Source organism: Sus scrofa, chromosome 5, assembly GCF_000003025.6.
Source record: "Sus scrofa isolate TJ Tabasco breed Duroc chromosome 5, Sscrofa11.1, whole genome shotgun sequence".
Classification (NCBI taxonomy): domain Eukaryota; kingdom Metazoa; phylum Chordata; class Mammalia; order Artiodactyla; family Suidae; genus Sus; species Sus scrofa.
In genome coordinates, this window is record NC_010447.5 from 80,355,741 (window position 1) to 80,375,334 (window position 19,594).

Below are 19,594 nucleotides of genomic sequence, written 5' to 3' on the forward strand. Positions count from 1 at the left end.
CATCTTAAATAGACGCCTGTGCGAGGCTGTGCATTAAAAGAACTCCTTTGCCAAGGTTAATGCCAGCGAGCATGCCAAGTAAAGTAAAATAATGTGCTGGCTCTGTCTCTAGAAACCTAGTGGCCATGTATTGATTTTAGGGGCAGAAATTGGCAAACTGATAAGTAATTCCTGCATCTTCCATAAAAATACTTAAGATTTAAAAATTATAACACTACAAGCATAAACTTTTGCCTCTTTTTAAAAAGTACAATTTAGGTTTTCCTTGAGTGTCCTCTAAGTGCAAACACTAACAGTTTCATGTCTTACTTTTTCACCTCTTTTCCAGGGCTCAATTCCAGAGTACATCTCAATGAAAGGCATTTCTGAACTAAGATTTTTTGTCCTTTTAGGGCTGCACGCATGGCATATGGAGGTTCCCAGGCTAGGGGTTAGATCGGAGCTGTAGCCGCTGGCCTACACCACAGCCACAGCAACACCAGATATGAGCCACATCTGCGACCTACACCACAGCTCATGGCGACACTGGATCCTTAACCCACCGCGTGAAGTCAGGGGTTGGACCTGCGTCCTCATGGATGCCAGTCAGATTTGTTTCCTCTAAGCCACGACGGGAACTCTGATATTTTTGAACTTTAAACACTGGATAATTGGTTGAAGTTGCTAGGCAAAGACAAGTCATAATAGTGCCCTTCAGCCAGGACAGGAATGCCAAGAAGGCTCATTCATGCATATGTAATGACCAATATTAGGTTTAAAGAAATCAAATCTTTCTTTCAAACTAAAGCAATCATTAATCAAAGAACACAAGTAATATTTTGGGCTAACAGCCATTTAAGGAAATGGCAGAGCCCATTCCTAATTGTGGAGGAAGAGCGTTACTTGTAAAAAACGGTTTTCTATACATTTCCCAGCTTTGCAAGTAGCAGTCCCTATGCCATAAAAGTAGCATCCTACAGGACAGTACAAAGGAGAGAATGAAGCATCCTATAATTCTGCACAGACTACAAACTTACGTTTCCTGCTCACATCAAGAGCAAAGTAAAGCAAATTTTAATTTAGATTTCACACCTGAGAGTAAGGCAGTCTAGATAACCCCCAATTACTCCTGGTTTAAAAAACTAGTTACTTTTGCTCTACAGTAGAAAATGACAGTACACTGTAAATCAACTATAATGGAAAAAAATCATAAAATAAATTTTTTAATTAAAAAAATTAAATAAAGGAGTTCCCACTGTGGCTCAATGGAAATGAATCTGACTAGTATCCATGAAGATGCAGGTTCGATCCCTGACCTTGCTCAGTGCGTTAAGGATCCAGCATTGCCATGAGCAGTGTTGTAGGGTCACAGACACAGCCTGGATCCCGTGTGGCCGGCGCAGCCAGCAGCTATGACTCCAATTTGACCCGCAGCCTGGGAACATCCATATGCTGTGTGTGCAGCCCTAAAAAGACAATAAATAAAATAAATACACTTGCTATTTTAAAATAAACTAATTACTGAACAAAATGTAAGATACTATGGAAAATAATATTAAATAATATAAAATGTCTTTTTAAATGTATCACTGAGTTGACATGAAAATATGGCATCTGCAAAACTCCAAAAATGAAGTTGAAACAGGAAACCTGTGAAGTAAGCCAGCACTAAAGGCTGCTTTTGCCCTGAGAGTTCTGTTAAACTTGAGACGAAGAGGTACCAGTAGGAGGGTGCTAGGCGTAAAACCTGAGGTTCATGAAGCCTGGAGTCTAGCTGGGCCACCACAGAGAAGAGAGCAGCAAGGACACTTGGCTGTCTCAGTTTGGGTGCTAGGTGGAGGGGGATAAATCACCACCACCCTCAAATTAATCATCACTGGCTAGCCTGCATGGTCTGTAACCTGAACTCACAGAACCTTCGAGCTGAAATACAGAACCTCTCGGGTAGCCCCTGGGTGTTTGGCAGAGCAAACAAATTTTCTTAGGGATCTCAATTTCAGTCCCGTACTTCAAGTAAGGCCTATTTTTCCAAGGAAAGTAAGTTTCAGATATCACAAAACAAAGGGAAATGGCACTATAAATGGAAAACAACGCAATTCATACAACAGACACCCACAGTGGTATCAACTCAACAAAAGTTAATGATGTATAAAGGGACAGTATGGAAAATATGAAAAAGGAGCAAAAGATTACACAGAGCAAACAAGTATATTTGTAAACCAAATGGAACTCACAAGAAAATAATATAATTGGGGAAGAAAACCCAAAAAACACAGGAGGTTTAAAAAGAATAAAATGGAAGAGTTCCCATCGTGGCTCAGCAGAAACGAATCTGACTAGCATCCATGAGGACGTAGGTTCGATCCCTGGCCTCACTCAGTGTGTTAAGGATCCAGTGTTGCCATGAGCTGTGATGTAGGTCGCAGACACGGCTTGGATCTGGCGTTGCTGTGGCTGTGGAGTAGGCCAGTGGCTACAGCTCTGATTTGACCCCTAGCCTGGGAACCTCCATATGCCGAGGACGTGGTCCTAAAAAGACAAAAAAAAAAAAAAAAAAAAAAAAAAAAATACAATGGGGAAAAAAAAAAAAGGCAAGAGGAGAGTGGACAAAAATTTTAAAAGGGATGACATGAGGACCTAGAAATCCAAATTTTATTTGTAATCACAATATATGTAAAGGTACTAAATCATCCATATTTTCCTGTCGGCTTATCTTTTAAGTGTGTCTCAAAATGTGAGACCAAAGAAAGATCTAAGATATTCAGAAGAACATGGTAGGTAAAAACAACAACAAAGAGATGAAAGTAACAGCATTTTATAGAGTCAATACATAATTATAAAAGATTCACTGGTGAAATAGAAAAAGTAAATTGGTATGCATCTAACAATAAAGTCAAAATAAAAAGCAAGTCTGAGGTCTTGAGATTGGAGTAAACAAGAAATCAAGTTATTAGGTAAATCAGTAAGGAGAATGTCAGCACAGTACACTAACAAGTTTGATCTAATGGACACCCTACTCGACAACTGCGGGAGTTCCCATTGTGGCTCAGTGGTAACAAACACCACTAGTATCCATGAGGATGCAGGTTTGATCTCTGGCCCCGCTCAGTGGGTTAAGGATCTGGCATTGCTGTGAGCTATGGTGTAGGTCACAGACGCAGCTCTGATCTGGTGTGGCTGTGGCTGTGGTGCAGGCCGGCAGCTGTAGCTCAGAGTCAGCCTTTAGCCTGGGAACTTCCATATGCCTCGGATGCAGCACCCACTCCCCTCCAAAAAAACAGTTGGGGAATATACACTTTCATCAAGTACACATGAAGCATGTATCAAAACAGATCATAAGGTAAATCATACTTTAATATCAGATAATTAAAATCTTACAGCTCATATTCTCTGGCAAAATGACATTAGAAATAAAGATTAAGACAACTATAACCTAGTATTTGGAAATATACTTTTAAAAATGACTAATGGATTAAACAGGCAAAACTCTGGAAGGATTAATGATGAAAAAAAGAGAAGGCACAAATGAACTAACAGGAATGGAAAAGAGTCATAATTACAGGTGCTGTGGAAACTAAAATGATATAAAGATAATATGGATAACAGTATCAAAAAGTTTTAACTAAAATAGATGGATAAATCCCTAGAAGAATTTATTATATTTAACAAAAGTGCTTCAAGAAGAATAAAAATCCTAATGATATAACTCTTAAGGAAATGAATCAATCGTTTAAAATCTCTTAATGACCAAATAGCTTTAAAAACTAGTTCCGGAGTTTCCGTCGTGGTGCAGTGGTTAACGAATCTGACTAGGAACCATGAGGTTGCAGGTTCAATCCCTGCCCTTGCTCAGTGGGTCAACGATCTGGCGTTGCCGTGAGCTGTGGTGTAGGTCACAGACGCGGCTCGGATCCTGCGTTGCTGTGGCTCTGGCGTAGGCTGGCAGCTACAGCTCCAATTCGACCCCTAGCCTGGGAACCTCCATATGCCGCAGGAGCAGCCCAAGAAATGGCAAAAAGACAAAAAAAAAAAAAAAAAACTAGTTCCAATCAGGACGGGATTAAGATGGCAGAATAGAAGGACTAGAGCTCAACTTCTCTCCTAAAAACAACAAAATTCACAACTAAAGACTGAGCACTCGTCACCCAAATGGACTGGAAACCTTAAAAAAGATACCTTACTCCAGAAGAAAAAGAGGAGGCCACATCAAGAGGTAGGAGGGGCGATTTCTCGATATAAACAACCCCATACCTCCTGGGTGGGAAGCTCCACAGACTGGAAACTAACTGGTTCACAGAGACTCACCTACAGGAGTGAGAGTTCTGAGCCACACATCAAACTCTCACGTGTGGGGATCTGGCACAGGGAGAAAGAGCCCCTGGAGCATCTGGCATTGAAGGCCAGTGGGGCTTGTGCGCAGGAGCTCCACAGGACTGGGGGAAATGGAGACCCCATTCTTAAAAGGCGCACACAGACTTTCTTGTGCACTGGGTCCCAGGGCAAAGCAAAGTCTTCATGTGAATCTGAGTCGAACCTCACTGCAGTACTTGGAGGACATCCTGGGAAAACAGGGGTGAATGTGGCTTGTGAGGGAAGGACATTGAAAGCAAAGCCCTCGGGAACATTCAGCAGCCGTGCCTTTCTCTGGAGGGGGCCATTTTGGGAAAATCTGGCCCCACCCTTCAGTCAGCTGCTGAGAAGCCCCAGAGCAAACAACAACCCAAGTGGGATCACAGCCCGTCCCACCCCTCAGTAAACAGTCTACCTAAAGACCCCTCAGGCACACAGATGCCTCTCATCCCATCCAGAGACTAAGCCCCGCCCACCAGAGGGATTAGAATCAGCTCCACCTACCAGTGGGCAGGCATCAGCCCCTCCCATCAGGAAGCCTACAGCAAGCCCCCCATACCGACTTCAGCCACAGGGGGGCAGACATCAGAAGTAAGAGAGGCTACAACTCTATTTTCTGTAAAAAGGTCACCACACCAAAAACCTATAAAAATGAAAAGACAGAGAACTATAACTCAGATGAGGGAGAAAGGAAAAACCCCAGAAAATCAGCTAAGTGAAGAGGAGATTCTCAGCCTCCAGGAAAAAGACTTTAGACTGTTGATGCTGAAGATGATGCAAGACATTGGAAATAAACTGGAGACAAAGATGGATAACTTACAGGAAACACTGACCAAAGAGATACAAGATATAAAACTTAAATAAGAAGAGATGAAAAATACAATAACTGAAATAAAAATTTCACTAGAGGCAGCTAACAGCAGAATACAGGAGGCAGAAGAACGAATAAGCGAGGTGGAGGACAGATTAGTGGAAATTACGGATGTGGAACAGAAAAGAGAAAAAAGACTGAAAAGAAATGAAGAGAGTCTCAGAGAACTCTGGGACAAGGTTAAATGCACCAACATCCGTATTATAGGGGTGCCAGAAGGACAAGAGAGAGAGAAGGAGACAGAAAAAATATTCGAAGAAATAATAGCCAAAAACTTCCCTAACATGGGGAAGAAATCACTCACTCAAATCCAGGAAGTACAACGAGTACCATATAAAATAAACCTATGGAGGAACACCCCGAGACACATAATAATCAAACTGACCAAAATTAAAGAGAAAATCTTGAAAGCAGCTAGGAAAAGGAAACAAATAACATACAAGGGAACCCCAATAAGGTTATCAGCAGATTTTTCAACAGAAACTCTGCAGGCCAGAAGGGAGTGGCATGATATACTTAACGTGATGAAAGGGAAAAACCTCCAACCAAGATTACACTACCCATCAAGGCTCTCATTCAGATTTGAAGGAGAAATCAAAACCTTCACAGATAAGCAAGAGCAGAGAGAATTCAGCAATGCTAAACCAGCCTTACAACAGATACTAAATGAACTTCTATAGGCAGAAAAGAACAAGAGAAGGAGGAAAGAAAAAAGAGCAGCAAAAGCAAATCCAAAGCAATTAATAAAATGGCAATAAGAACATACATATCAATAATTACCTTAAATGTTCATGGACTAAATGCCCCAACCAAGAGACACAGACTGGCTGAATGGATACAAAAACAAGACCCATATATATGCTGTCTTCAAGAGACCCACTTCACTTCTAGGGACACATACAAATTGAAAATGAGAGGATGGGAGAAAATATTTCATGCAAATGGGGATGAAAAGAAAGCTGGAGTAGCAATACTCCTATTAGACAAAATAGACTTTAAAATGAAGAATATTTTAAGAGACAAGGCAGGACATTACATAATGATCAAAGGATCAATCCAAGAAGATACAACAATTTAAAATATCTACGCACCCAACACAGGTTCACCACAATATATAAGGCAACTGCTAATAACCTTAAAAGGACAAATCAACAATAACACAATAATAGTGGGGGACTTTAACACCCCACTTACAGCACTGACAGATCAACAAGACAGAAAATCAATAAGGAAACACAAGCCCTGAATGATGGATTAAACCAGATGGACTTAGTAGATATTTATAGGACATCCCACCCAAAAGCAACAGAATACACATTCTTCTCAAGTGCACATGGAACAGTCTCTATGATTGATCACATCTTGGGCTACAAATCCAACCTTGGTAACTTAAGAAAATTGAAATCATATCAAGCATCTTTTCCGACCACAACACTATACAACTGGAAATCAACAACAAGAAAAAAACTGCAAAAAACACAAACGTGGAGACTAAACAACATGCTACTAAACAACCAATGGATCACTGAAGAAATCAAAGAGGAAATTAAAAAATACCTAGCAGCAAATGACAATGAAGATACGACACTCCAAAACCTATGGGATGCAGCAAAAGCCGTTCTAAGAGGAAAGTTTATAGCAATACAAGCCCACCTCAGGAAACAAGAAAAACCTCAAATAAACAAGCTAACTTTACATCTAAATCGACTAGAGAGAGAAAAGACTTGACCTAAAGTTAGTAGAAAGAAAGAAATCATAAAGATCAGAGCAGAAATCAATGAAATAGAAACAAAGAAAACCATAGAAAAGATCAACGAAACGAAAAGCTGGTTCTTTGAAAAGATCAACAAAATTGATAAACCCCTAGACAGACTTATCAAGAAAAAATAAGAGAGGACTCAAATCAATAAAATTAGAAATGAAAAAGGAGAAGTAACAACGGACATCACAGAAATACAAAGGATCTTAAGAGACAACTCTATGCAACTATATGCCAATAAAACAGAAAACCTAGAAGAAATGGACAAATTCTTAGAAAAAGTACAATCTTCCAAGACTAAACCAAGATGAAACAGAAAGATGAATGGACCAATCACAAGAACTGAAATTGAAACTGTGATTTAAAAAATTCCAACAAACAAAAGTCCAAGACCAGATGGCTTCACAGGCGAATTCTATCAAACATTTAGAGAAGAGTTAACACCTATCCTTCTGAAACTATTTCAAAAAATTGCAGAGGAAGGAATACTCCCAAACTCATTTTATGAGGCACCATCACCCTGATATCAAAGCCAGACAAAGATACCACAAAAAAAGAAAACTACAGGCCAATTTCACTGATGAACATTGATGCAAAAATCCTCAAAAAAATCCTAGCAAACCGCATCCAACAATACATTGAAAGGATTGTACATCATGATCAAGTGGGATTTATCCCAGGGATGCAAGCGTTCTCCAATATCTGCAAATCCATCAGTGTGATACACCACATTAACAAACTGAATAATAAAAACCATATGATCCTCTCAATAGACTCAGAAAAAAAGCCTTTGACAAAATCCAACACCCATTTCTGATAAAAACCCTTCAGAAAGTGGGCATAATGGGAACCTACCTCAACATGATAAAGGCCATGTATGACAAACCCACAGCGAACATCATTCTCAATGGTGAAAAACTGAAAGAATTCCCGCTGAGATTAGGAACAAGACAAGGATGTCCCCTCTCGCCACTACTCTTCAACATAGTTCTGGAAGTCCTAGCCACGGCAATCAGAGAAGTAAAAGAAATAAAAGGAATCCAAATTGGAAAGGATGAAGTAAAACTATCACTATTTGCAGATGACATGATACTATACCTAAAGAATCCTGAAGACTCTACCAGAAAACTGTTAGAGCTCATCCACGAATTTGGCAAAGTCACAGAATACAAAATTAATACACAGAAATCAATGGCATTTCTATATACTAATAACGAAAGACCAGAAAGAGAAATTAGGGAAACAATTCCATTCACCATTGCACCAAAAAGAATAAAATACTTAGGAATAAACCTACCTAAAGAGACAAAAGACCTATACTCTGAAAACTATAAGCCACTGATGAAAGAAATCAAAGATGACACAAATAGATGGAAAGATATACCATGCTTGTGGATTGGAAGAGTTAATATTATCAAAATGACTATACTACCTAAGGCAATCTACAGATTCAATGCAATCCCTATCAAATTACCAAGGACATTTTTCACAGAACTTGATCAAAATATTTTAAAGTTTGTTTGGAAGCACAACAGACCCAGAATAGCCAAAGACATCCTGAAAAAGAAACATGGAGCTGGAGGAATCAGGCTCCTGGACTTCAGACTATACTACAAAGCAACAATCATCAAAACCATATGGTACTGGCACAAAGACAGAAATAGAGATCAGTGGAACAGGATAGAAAGCCCAGAATTAAACCTAAAGCCAACTAATCTATGACAAAGGAGGCAAGGATATACCATGGAGAAAGGACAGCTTGTTCAATAAGTGGTGCTGGGAAAACTGGACAGCCACATGGAAAAGAATGAAATTACAACACTCCCTAACACCATACACAAAAATCAACTCCAAATGGATGAAAGACCTAGCTATAAGACCAGACACTATCAAACTCCTAGAGGAAAACATAGGCCAAACACTCTCTGACATAAACGACAGCAACATCTTCTCAGATCCACCTCTTAGAGTATTGACAATAAAAAGAAAAATAAACAAATGGGGTCTAATCAAACTGAAAAGTTTCTGCACAGCAAAGGAAACTCGAAACAAAATGAAAAGACAACCCACAGAATGGAAGAAAATCTTTGCAAGTGAATCAACTGACAAGGGATTGATCTCCAAAATTTATAAACACCTTCTGCAGCTCCATAGCAAAAAAAAAACAAACAAGTCTATCAAAAAATGGGCAGAAGATCTAAACAGACAATTCTCCAAAGAAGACATACAGATGGCCGAGAAACACATGAAAAGATGTTCAACGTCACTCATCATTAGAGAGATGCAAATCAAAACCACTCTGAGGTACTACCTTACACCAGCCAGAATGGCCATCATCCAAAAGTCTACAAACAATAAGCGCTGGAGAGGGTGTGGAGAAAAAGGAACCCTAGTACACTGTTGGTGGGACTGTAAATTGGTGCAACCACTGTGGAAAGCAGTATGGAGATTCCTCAGAAAACGAAACATAGAACTACCATTTGATCCAGCAATCCCATTCCTGGGCATCTATCCAGAGAAAACCATGACTCGCAAAGACACATGTACTCTAATGTTCATTGCAGCACTGTTTACAATAGCCAAGACATGGAAACAACCTAAATGTCCATCAACAGAGGAGTGGATCCAGAAGATGTGGTACATATACACAATGGAATATTACTCAGCCATTAAAAAGAACGAAATACCAGCATTCTTAGCAACATGGATGGACGTAGAAACTATCATGCTAAGTGAAGTCAGCCATACAATGAGACACCAACATCAAATGCTTTCACTGACATGTGGAATCTGAAAAAAGGACAGACAGAACTTCTTTGCAGAATAGATGCTGACTCACAGACATGAAAAACTTATGGTCTCCGGAGGAGACAGTTTGGGGGGTGGGGGGATGTGCTTGGGCTTTGGGATGGAAATCCTGTGAAATCAGATTGTTATGATCATTATACAACTACAGATGTAATAAATTCATTTGAATAATAAAAAAAATAAAGTAAAAAAAAAAAAAAACTAGTTCCAATCAAACTCTTCCACAGAATTGAAAACTCATTTAAGAAGACTAGCATAACCTTGAAACCAAAACTAGAAAATGACAGGACATAAAAGAATTATAAGCTGATTTCACTCATTAATGTAAAAGCAAAAATTCCTAAAGAAAATATTTGCAAATTGAGTCCAACAATGTATTAAAGCATACACGTGCACACACACTCACAGACACACCATGACCAAAACTGGGTTTATCTTAGGAATTAAAGATTGGTTCAATATTAAAAAGTCAACTATCATAATTTAATACATTAACATTAAAAGAAAATAATTCAACCATTTAAATAGCCTAGAAAGGAGTTCCCATCGTGGCGCAGTGGTTAACGAATCTGACTGGGAACCATGAGGTTGCAGGTTCGATCCCTGGCCTTGCTCAAGGATCCGGCGTTGCCGTGAGCTGTGGTGTGGGTCGCAGACGCAGCTCGGATCCCGCGTTGCTGTGGCTCTGGCGTAGGCCGGTGGCTACAGCTCCGACTGAACCCCTAGCCTGGGAACCTGCATATGCCAAAGGCGCGGCCCTAGAAAAGGCAAAAAACAAACAAACAAATAAATAGATAGACTGGAAAAAAAGAAAACCATTCAGTAAAATTCAACAACCATTCATATAAAACTATTAGCAAACCAGAAATAGAAGACAGTCTCTTTAACCTGACAAAGGCCACTTGTGGGGTAAGAACCTCAGGTGAAATACTGAAAGCATTCCCTTTAAATCTGGGCTGAGACTAGGATGTTCACCATCAGTTCTTTTCAGCATCGTACTACAGGTCCTAGCAAGTACGGAAATGTAAGAAAGTTTTTTAAAGGTTGAAGGATCAGAAAGGAAGAAAATTGCCACTATTTCCAAAGACGTAATTATATTTGAAAAAAAAACTTAAAAAGACATCTACATACATTATCAGAATAATAATTTAGCATGGTTGCTGGATCCCAAATCAACACATGGCAACAATACAGCTAAAACCAGCAACAACCACTTAGAATAGCAAGTGTAATTTTAAGAAATTTTCTATAGCATTAAAAGTATATAAATAAATCTGGAATTTTTGAAAACTAATACAAGACATCAAGGCCTTTATAAGAAAAACTGTTAAAGTTTATTGAGCGATAATAAAAGAAAACCCAATGGAGTCACACATACTGTTTTCGGCTGGGAAGACTCATTACTGAAAAGCTATCAATTTTCTCCAAGCTAATCAACAAATTTAATACAAATACAAAAGATAATACACAAACTGGGAGGAAATACAAACAACAAACATCTTAACTGACAAAGGACTGGCATTCAGAATATATAAAGAAATCATGAATCAATGAAAAAAGGCACACACCCAATAGAAAAACGGGCAGAAGACATGACTAGGTATTTCACAGAGGAGAAACACATTTATATATGAAAAGACATTCAATTTCATGAGTAATTAGAGAAATGCAAAATAAACCTACAGTAAGATGCTACATAATCACTGTCCATTAGAAAATATAAATAGTCAAGATTAAGTGTTTGCTAAGATTAAAGTGTTTGCAATGACACTCAACCATGAAAAGTGGGAGTGTAACTGGTATAAATGCTTTAGAAAACAGTTCAGGGAGTTCCTGTTGTGGCACAGCAGAAATGAATCCAACTAGGAACCATGAGGTTGTGGGTTCAATCCCTGGCCTAGATCAGGGTTAAGGATCTGGCCTTGCCATGAGCTGTGGTGTAGGTTGCAGACGCGGCTGGGATCCTGTGTTGCTGTGGCTGTGGCGTAGGCCGGCAGCTGTAGCTCTGATTGTACCCCTAGCCTTGGAACCTCCATATGCTGCAGGTGTGGCCCTAAAAAGCAAAAAAAAGAAAACAGTTCAGCATGACCAACTAAAACCTACTTCTTAGGGCATGAGTTCTCAAATATTTGGTCTCAGAACTTCTTTACATGCTTAAAAATTATTGAGGACCTCAAAGAGCTGTTATTCATGTGGGTTATATTTATCAAAATTTACCACATTAGAAATTAAACACAAACAAAAATACACAGGTACACACTTGATATGCAATCAGAGTGATAATGTCATCATATATCTGGGAAATATTAAAATGTGAAAAAGGAGAGTAAAGAGGACAAGGCATGTCTTACTACTCTTTTTTGTCTTTTTAGGGCTGTGCCCGTGGCATATGGAGATTCCTAGGATAGAAGTCGAATTGGAGCTGCAGCCGCTGGCCGACACCACAGCCACAGCATCACCTGATACAAGCCATGTCTGTGGCCTATACCACAACTCACGGCAATGCTGGATCCTTAACCTACTGAGCAAGGCCAGGGATCGAACCTGTGTCCTCATGGATGCTAGTCAGATTCCACTGAGTCACGACAGGAACTCTGTGTCTTACTATTCTTATGAAAATAGCTTTGCCCTCACAGACTCTCCTAAAAGGGCCTCGGGCCCTCCAGAGTCCCTGGACCAAACTGACAATTGCCCTAGAGCAACTCTTACACATGTGCACCAGGAGACATGTACAAGAATTCACTCATTCTTCAAATATTTATTAAGCATCTACATGTGCCAGCATTGTTCGAGACATTGTGAATGTGTTAAACAGACAAAATCAGACAAAACAAAATCCCTGCCCGCATGGAGCTTACATTGTAACTGGCAGAATGCTCATAGCAGCATCATTCAGAACAGCCAAAAACTGACACAACAATCCAAATCTCTATGAACAGAAGAACAGATTAACAAATTGTGGTATAGTCATACAATGGAATACTATACAGTAGTGAAAACAAATGACTTAACATGCATAAACATGAATAAGACTCTCAAAAACAATGTCAGAAAAAAGCCACGGAAGAATACATACAACATGATACCATTTACATAAAAGTTCAAAAACAGGTAAATCTAAGTAATAATATTACTAGGGATACTTAAGATAGATGGTAGAACAATAAAAACAAGGGAATTATTAACAAAAAATCCAGAATAATTACCTCAATGTGGTATGTGTAGAGGGAAGACCAAGGGAGAGGGGGCAGATTCTATACATCTGAAGGTGTTCTGGTTCTTAAGCTGAAGACTGAATACATGTGAGATTTTATTTATTCTCAACAAACATTTTAAAAGAAAAAGATATAAGGTTATGTGACACATAATTTCATCAACAAAGAGAGGGAACATTTCCTGTTATTTTAGCCACTACTCTACATTGCATATCAGCCAATTATTGTAACTGGAGGGAAGAAGTATATGATAACATGAAAAAAAAAAGGAAGAACATGGGTTATTCTTCACAGAAGTTAACTAGGCTTCCAGAGAGTCAGGACCTAGTGAGATGGCAGTGTTACAATACTGTCCTGCCAAGTTGGTTCAGAGTCACTGGCATGATTTTGGTTAATTGGCTACTTTGTTCACTGGGTATAATTATTTGTATAAAGCAGAAAATAAAATGATAGGTGATGCAACCCTCAAAATAAGCTGACAAAGACACTGCCTCTTAATAGAATTCTGTTGACTTTCAAAAGTACAAGTTCCCTTTGGCACATTCTCCTAATAGTGCATTTGCGTTCAGCAATCCAAAAATACAGACCGTGCATGGTGGCTAGTGACTGTTTCTCCACAGTGATCAATAACAGGTGCCAGGTTGGTCACACAAATATAACAATTTTGCAACCATGTGTTTGTCAGGGTCATTGCTGGCAGTGCCATTTCGCATATAAAACAAGACACAGTTAAGGTGCAGTTTCGCCTGATTCAGGGGATTGGCTATAAATTTTGGTATGTAATTGAGAAATTTGAAAAAAAAAATCTTGAAACGTTGGATCCATCCCTTGTACCCAACAAGGCAGGCTAAAGGTTTTGTTTGTTTGTTTGGGGTTTTTTTTTAGGGCAGGCTAAGGTTATTATCTTAGGTTAGGGAGTTGGTGCAAGAGGTAGAGTAGGCCCAGCAGCAAATGGCTGGCAACACATTCCCAGGAAATACGTAAGGAGAAAGTGTATCCTTCAGGTCCAATCTCCCCAGCTAAGTTCCAAACATTCAGAAGGTTCCAGACATCACTGCAGCTATTTTTAAAATCCCAGGCAGTTACAAGACCCCAAAACTTACCTATATGTAAGCTGGAAGAGACAATGCCATCAGGGGTGCTAAACTGCAACTGGCAGCAGGATTTTAGATCAAGCAGCAGGTTGGGCCTCCAGAGCCCTGCTTGCTCTCTTAAATGCTATGCTGCCTTAAGTGCACATCCACATCTTTGCCAAACTGGATGCAATTATTATACCTTTAGCTTTGTCCCCCTTCTCCAATAAGAAACCGAGAAATGAGGAGGGAACTTCCACTCTTTCTCTCCAGAGAGGAGGAAGAAGGGATAATCCTCTTGGTCACGGCGGGACACTTTCTGGACCATGACTTCCTAGCGGACAGAGTCACTCCATGTTCAAAAACAAACACTAGCTGCTACCTCATATAGATTTAGAAGTAGAAGACAGAAATCTATTTTGAATAAGGAGGCTGCTATAGCTCCTTGTTCTTTCATCAGTTTATAAAATTTATTGTTTTCCTCAGAATGTTGTGATTCACATTTTTCCAGGTATGATTTTTAAAAAGTCTGAGTTCTAGAAATACATAAGGACTCTCAACTATAATTGGGAAACATGGAAGGAAGGTGTCATTTTGTTTTCCAGTAGTTTAAGAATCCTGTCCTATAAGCTCAGAGGGGGGACAACAGTGACCTGACTTGATATGTAAGAGAATCCAGTGTGGTTCCCATGCTGGCATTCTGTGTCCTCCAGCAGTTTCTTATGCTTACAGATAGATCGGTAGGGCTTTCCTACCTACCTATTTAACATAGGAAAGCCACTGGAATCAGTCTGACTTTGGAAACATTTTTAGCTCATTTCCTGGTCACTCAATGTTAAAAATCATTATCTAGCAATGCCCACCAATCTCAGTAAATGCTCAGACCTTTTTAGATCAAAGACTTACTCTTGAAATCTATATATCCATATTAAATCACTTCTAGCCTAATAAATATATGACTATCTCTTATTTATCTCAGAACTTTTCTCAGGAACCTAAGTAACAGCAGGGTAGGGTAAGACAAACGTGGAGCTTGTATTTCCTCCAGAGGCTTATTAAACCTGATAAAATCTTTCCCTTTCAAAGCCTCCCTCCCAATTTGTGGAGGACAGTGAGACTATGGAGAGAGATGTAAAGGTGACAATTTTCTTTAATCATTTGTTAAAATATTTAAGAACCAACTAAATGGCTGATATGGAAGAGATATAAAGACCTAGTCTCTGCCTTAAAGACCCACCATCTGGCAGAGGGAGAGGAACAGTGCTAACAAGTTGAAGGACACAGCAGCTTTTAGGTTGCTATGACAGAAGATTTAACAAAGAACAGTGGGACACAAGAAAAAGGGGTCAAATCTACCTCGAAATGGAGTATGTCAGGAAAGGCTTCATCAGGTTGCCAACACTTACGTGAATCTTAAAATACGAATGGAGACAGGTGGGATGGAAGGGGGGGGGGGCTGCAGACAGAAGGAGGTGCATAAACAAAGACAGCACAATCTGATGGAAACCAGAAAAAATCAGTGTCAAGGGAGTGATTAAAAGTTTCAAATGACAATATTAACTACATGAAAGAATTTGGTTTCGGGAAATGAGAAGTCATCCCTGACCTTTGCTAGGACCATTTCGATGGTGTAGCAGGACAGAAGGCTGGAGCCATTTGCCTTTTTCACTTTTAAGCGTACTAGTTCAGCTACAGTGAAGGTTAGTATAAGTTTACATTTCTATCAGAAAGTAACTCCCACACACAATCCACTAACTCCTAAACAGGTTTTTAGACAAATCCATTCCTTATGAGACTGCCTGTATTATATTAAGTGAATGATATAAAATCAACATTTCTACAGATTTACTCTGCCACCACAATTTTTTTCCATGTAGTTCAAAATAAATAACACCTGTAACTGGTTAAGTAGAAAAGGTGCTTTATTTTACATATCATTGGTACACAATACATATAACTGCCTAAACTTAGTCTTGAAAAGCATGACTAAGTTATACCTAAAATGGTCAAAAGCATGACTAAGTTATACCTAAAATTGTCAAAAGCATGACTAAGTTATACCTAAAATGGTCAAAACCAAGTCTATTTTGTAACCTACTTCATTTATGACCAGATGACTACAATACTTTTAAATACGAATAATCTCTTCATATCCAATGTTACAAGTTATTTTTAAGCTACAATGCTGCAACTTTTAAAAATAAAAATACCTTCAGTTATAGTAGGTATATAACAAATCTTTGCTAGTCTACAAATCTTTGAAATAATGGATCAACAGTTTTATCTTCTCGTAGATGATTATATTTATGTAACTGGGTTATTGGGCAGAGGAGCCTCATACATGCAATTAGATTACTTCTGGTTTTATAAAAAATGCAGATAAAAGTGATTTTATAATACTCTATTTCTAGTTAAATTGCCAAACAGTTTACTAAACTAAAATGAAGCCAATACAGTATTTTAGAAAACATAGTTCTAAGAGCATGCAACAGCAAAATCTTTTTACTACATATGTGAACCAAAACTGCAGAGTCCAGGAAGAGGACTGTGGCACAAAGGCTTATGTATCTGAATTGCTTATCCAGCTGGGAGGAATAAAGAAAGTAATTTAACTCAATGCAAATCTTCTTATGGAAGATAGCTGCATATTATAACTCACTGCTACTCAAAGGGATCCTCACTTCGAAAATGTGCCAAACATACGCTAAATGCACTTCTCTTGTTACTTACCCTAACCCAGTCTATTCATAAACACAGAGCTCAACGATCTCTTATTAACTATTAATGTCAAAGCCACAGAGATTTCTCAGTGGCATCTTGCAGTCACTAATCATTTATCAAAGAGATAAATGTGACTAGTACTTAAGATACGAATGCGAAAACATGGTTAAGAATCTGGACTAATGCTCAAAGTAAAAATATTTGTTATTTTAACAAATCCCTTGGTATAGAAAGACTGCCTTTCCCTCTAGAAATAAGACATATTTTAGAACCACAGGTTCATACTCACTTCCCAGTCTAGAACAGAGGCGTTTAAGCAAACTAAACTAAACAGAATACTAAACAGGCATAAATGTACACATTCAAACAAATACTCTATTCTCTGCTCAAAATTAACTTATTCCTTGTCCTTAAGAGAAGTGCTTCAAGATGCAAATTGTTAATGCAGCGAATAAGGGGTTAAAAGCCAGACCTTTTCCTAATACAGCAAATAAATCATTAAAACAGTTGGGCTTGAAACATAACTTTCCATTCTTACTCTTTTTATAACTAAATGCACACATATACACAGCAAACCCTAGCATTTAATATGTGCAAAATTGCTTACCATTTATTTTAACTTTGGTTAAGTACTTCTTTCGCCTATATCAGACATATTATGGAAGCTATACAAATGATTACAAACATAATAATGAGGTAAGTTAAAATTCTACTAGTGCAAAAAAAGCAAGCATATGCTAAAAGCAAAGCATATGAGTTAAACAAATGCAGAATGAAGCTCTCACCAAGGGAGGTGCTGGGATAACAAACCAGAAAAGCTCCTTGTAAACATTGTTTGTAAAGTACACATTTAAAGATTAAGGATTCATATAGTCACAAAAAAGGTATTCTAACAACACCATAGTAGTGCATTTATTTTACCTTTAGAGTTTGGAAATCATTCATTATGTGTCTTAACAGTTTGCATATTTTCTTCAAGAGAAACTTAATTAGTGAGACACATTAATCACAAATACTGTAGTATAAAAATCCCAGTTCTTTACAAAAATTATATATTAAAATATTCTATACACTTTAAATTAGTAACTGGAACATACATACATATCAATTCTGCACAATCAAATCCATCCTTGCTGGGAGTACTATACATGAAGTTTGAGGACACAGCTACTCAGTCAACCTAAACTGGCATAAGGTTTTATGGTATAAAAAGATAGGCCTGTGCCCCTGCAGTCGCTGCAGCTCTTAGTCTGAAATATCCTTTCTGCAATTATTGCTCTTTATATTCATTCCAGATTTGAATAGGCAGTGGAAACATGAAATTCCTAAAAGGTTTAAAACAAGTTACCTACAGCAGAGTATCCATAATGCCTATATGCAACTTTAAGGTTGTTAATGGAACCTGAGTAAGCTGTCTAATGCTTATATTTCTGTTGTAAAAAAGTTTATACAATTTCAAGGTAAAAACAATGCAAAAATAAACATTTAGAGCATTTACAAAAATCTTACAAATGTTTAAAACACTATTTCAAAAACTTGTGTTCTGTTAAGGTGCTTCTTTCTTTCTGCAATAAGGAGGACATATACTTTCACTTTGAATTTTAAATTATGAACATTTTAATTTCAGCAAAAGCAAAGTTAGATCCATTAAGACAGATGTTAAAATGTTTAGGGATATACTTCATTTCTGATGAAAATACAGAATTTTAGTGCTGAAAGGGACCTTTAAAGATAAACTCTTTTAACTCCCTCATCTATTAATAAGGAAATCGAGGACCAGATAAGTGCTTTGGCCAAAAATATATTCCAATATATCAACCTGGTATGAATCAAGAAAACCCACTATTCTCTTTATGTATTTTGCCATGATTCTTGGAAAATGATAAAAATTCAAAAGCAGAATTTCTGAACTTGCCTCTTTTCTTTTTTGAATTTCTTAAAGCTCTGTGCTAACTGTAGATCAACAAAGAATGAATCAAATGGCTACTAAAATTAGTATCACAAGTATTTTCCAGTAGAAGATAGTGAGAGGACCACTGCTCATGTAGAATGAAGTCAGAGGAAGTGCTCAAAGACAGGGCCTTTACAGTGTAGAGAACATGCACTACACAGACAGCACAGTGTACAACAGCCAGTTACGAGGATCATCTCAATAACTCTAGGATGACTGAGTTACATGGCCCTTAGAAAAGATACTGGAATAATAAAGCCTTCTAGCTTTGATCTTAATTTTACTATTTTTCTTGATAAAAGAGCTATAACTGTAAAGAAGAATTCATATACTAATTTTCAGAGGCTTTGCTTCTTTTCTATTTTTATTTGGATCTAGAATTGAGCAAATACATTTTAAGAACAACTTACAAACCCAAATTCATAACTGCTAGAAATACAGTCAGAGAATACTCTTTTAAATGACAAATCTTCATAACCAGTTACTAATAAATAATCATCACAACAGCTGCAGTAAAAAAAAAAAAAAAATCAATTTAAAGGTGCTTTTTTATTGTTACCTTGAAGCCATCGAACTTGCGTAGCTGGTCCATATCCCTTTTCATTCTTTGCTGATATCCTGAACACAATGGCAGGTCTGGATGTATAATCAATATGTGCATTTGCAAGTTGCCCAGCAGTTACTATACATGATGTCTTAAGACCACAATAAATCTTCATAAACACAAGCTGACTTGGATTATCTTGTATTTGTGCTGTGCGGATAGCCAAGTAGGCTGAGTATTCCAAAATATTTCCAGAAGGTGAAGTTGGAGGCTCCCAGGAAAGATGGATACCGTCAACATTCTTGAAGAGGGGGGGCAAAAAG

General features: G+C 38.1%; 1 protein-coding gene across 1 annotated transcript in view; it reads right to left on the minus strand.

Annotated features, from left to right (window-relative positions):
- HCFC2 (host cell factor C2) overlaps positions 11,086 to 19,594 on the minus strand; it is a 42,973-nt gene continuing 34,464 nt past the window's right edge. The window contains exon 15 of the mRNA XM_003126644.5: positions 11,086 to 19,572. Coding sequence (XP_003126692.1) covers positions 19,258 to 19,572 — 315 coding nt within the window. The 3' untranslated portion in view covers positions 11,086 to 19,257. The remainder of the gene's footprint in view (positions 19,573 to 19,594) is intronic.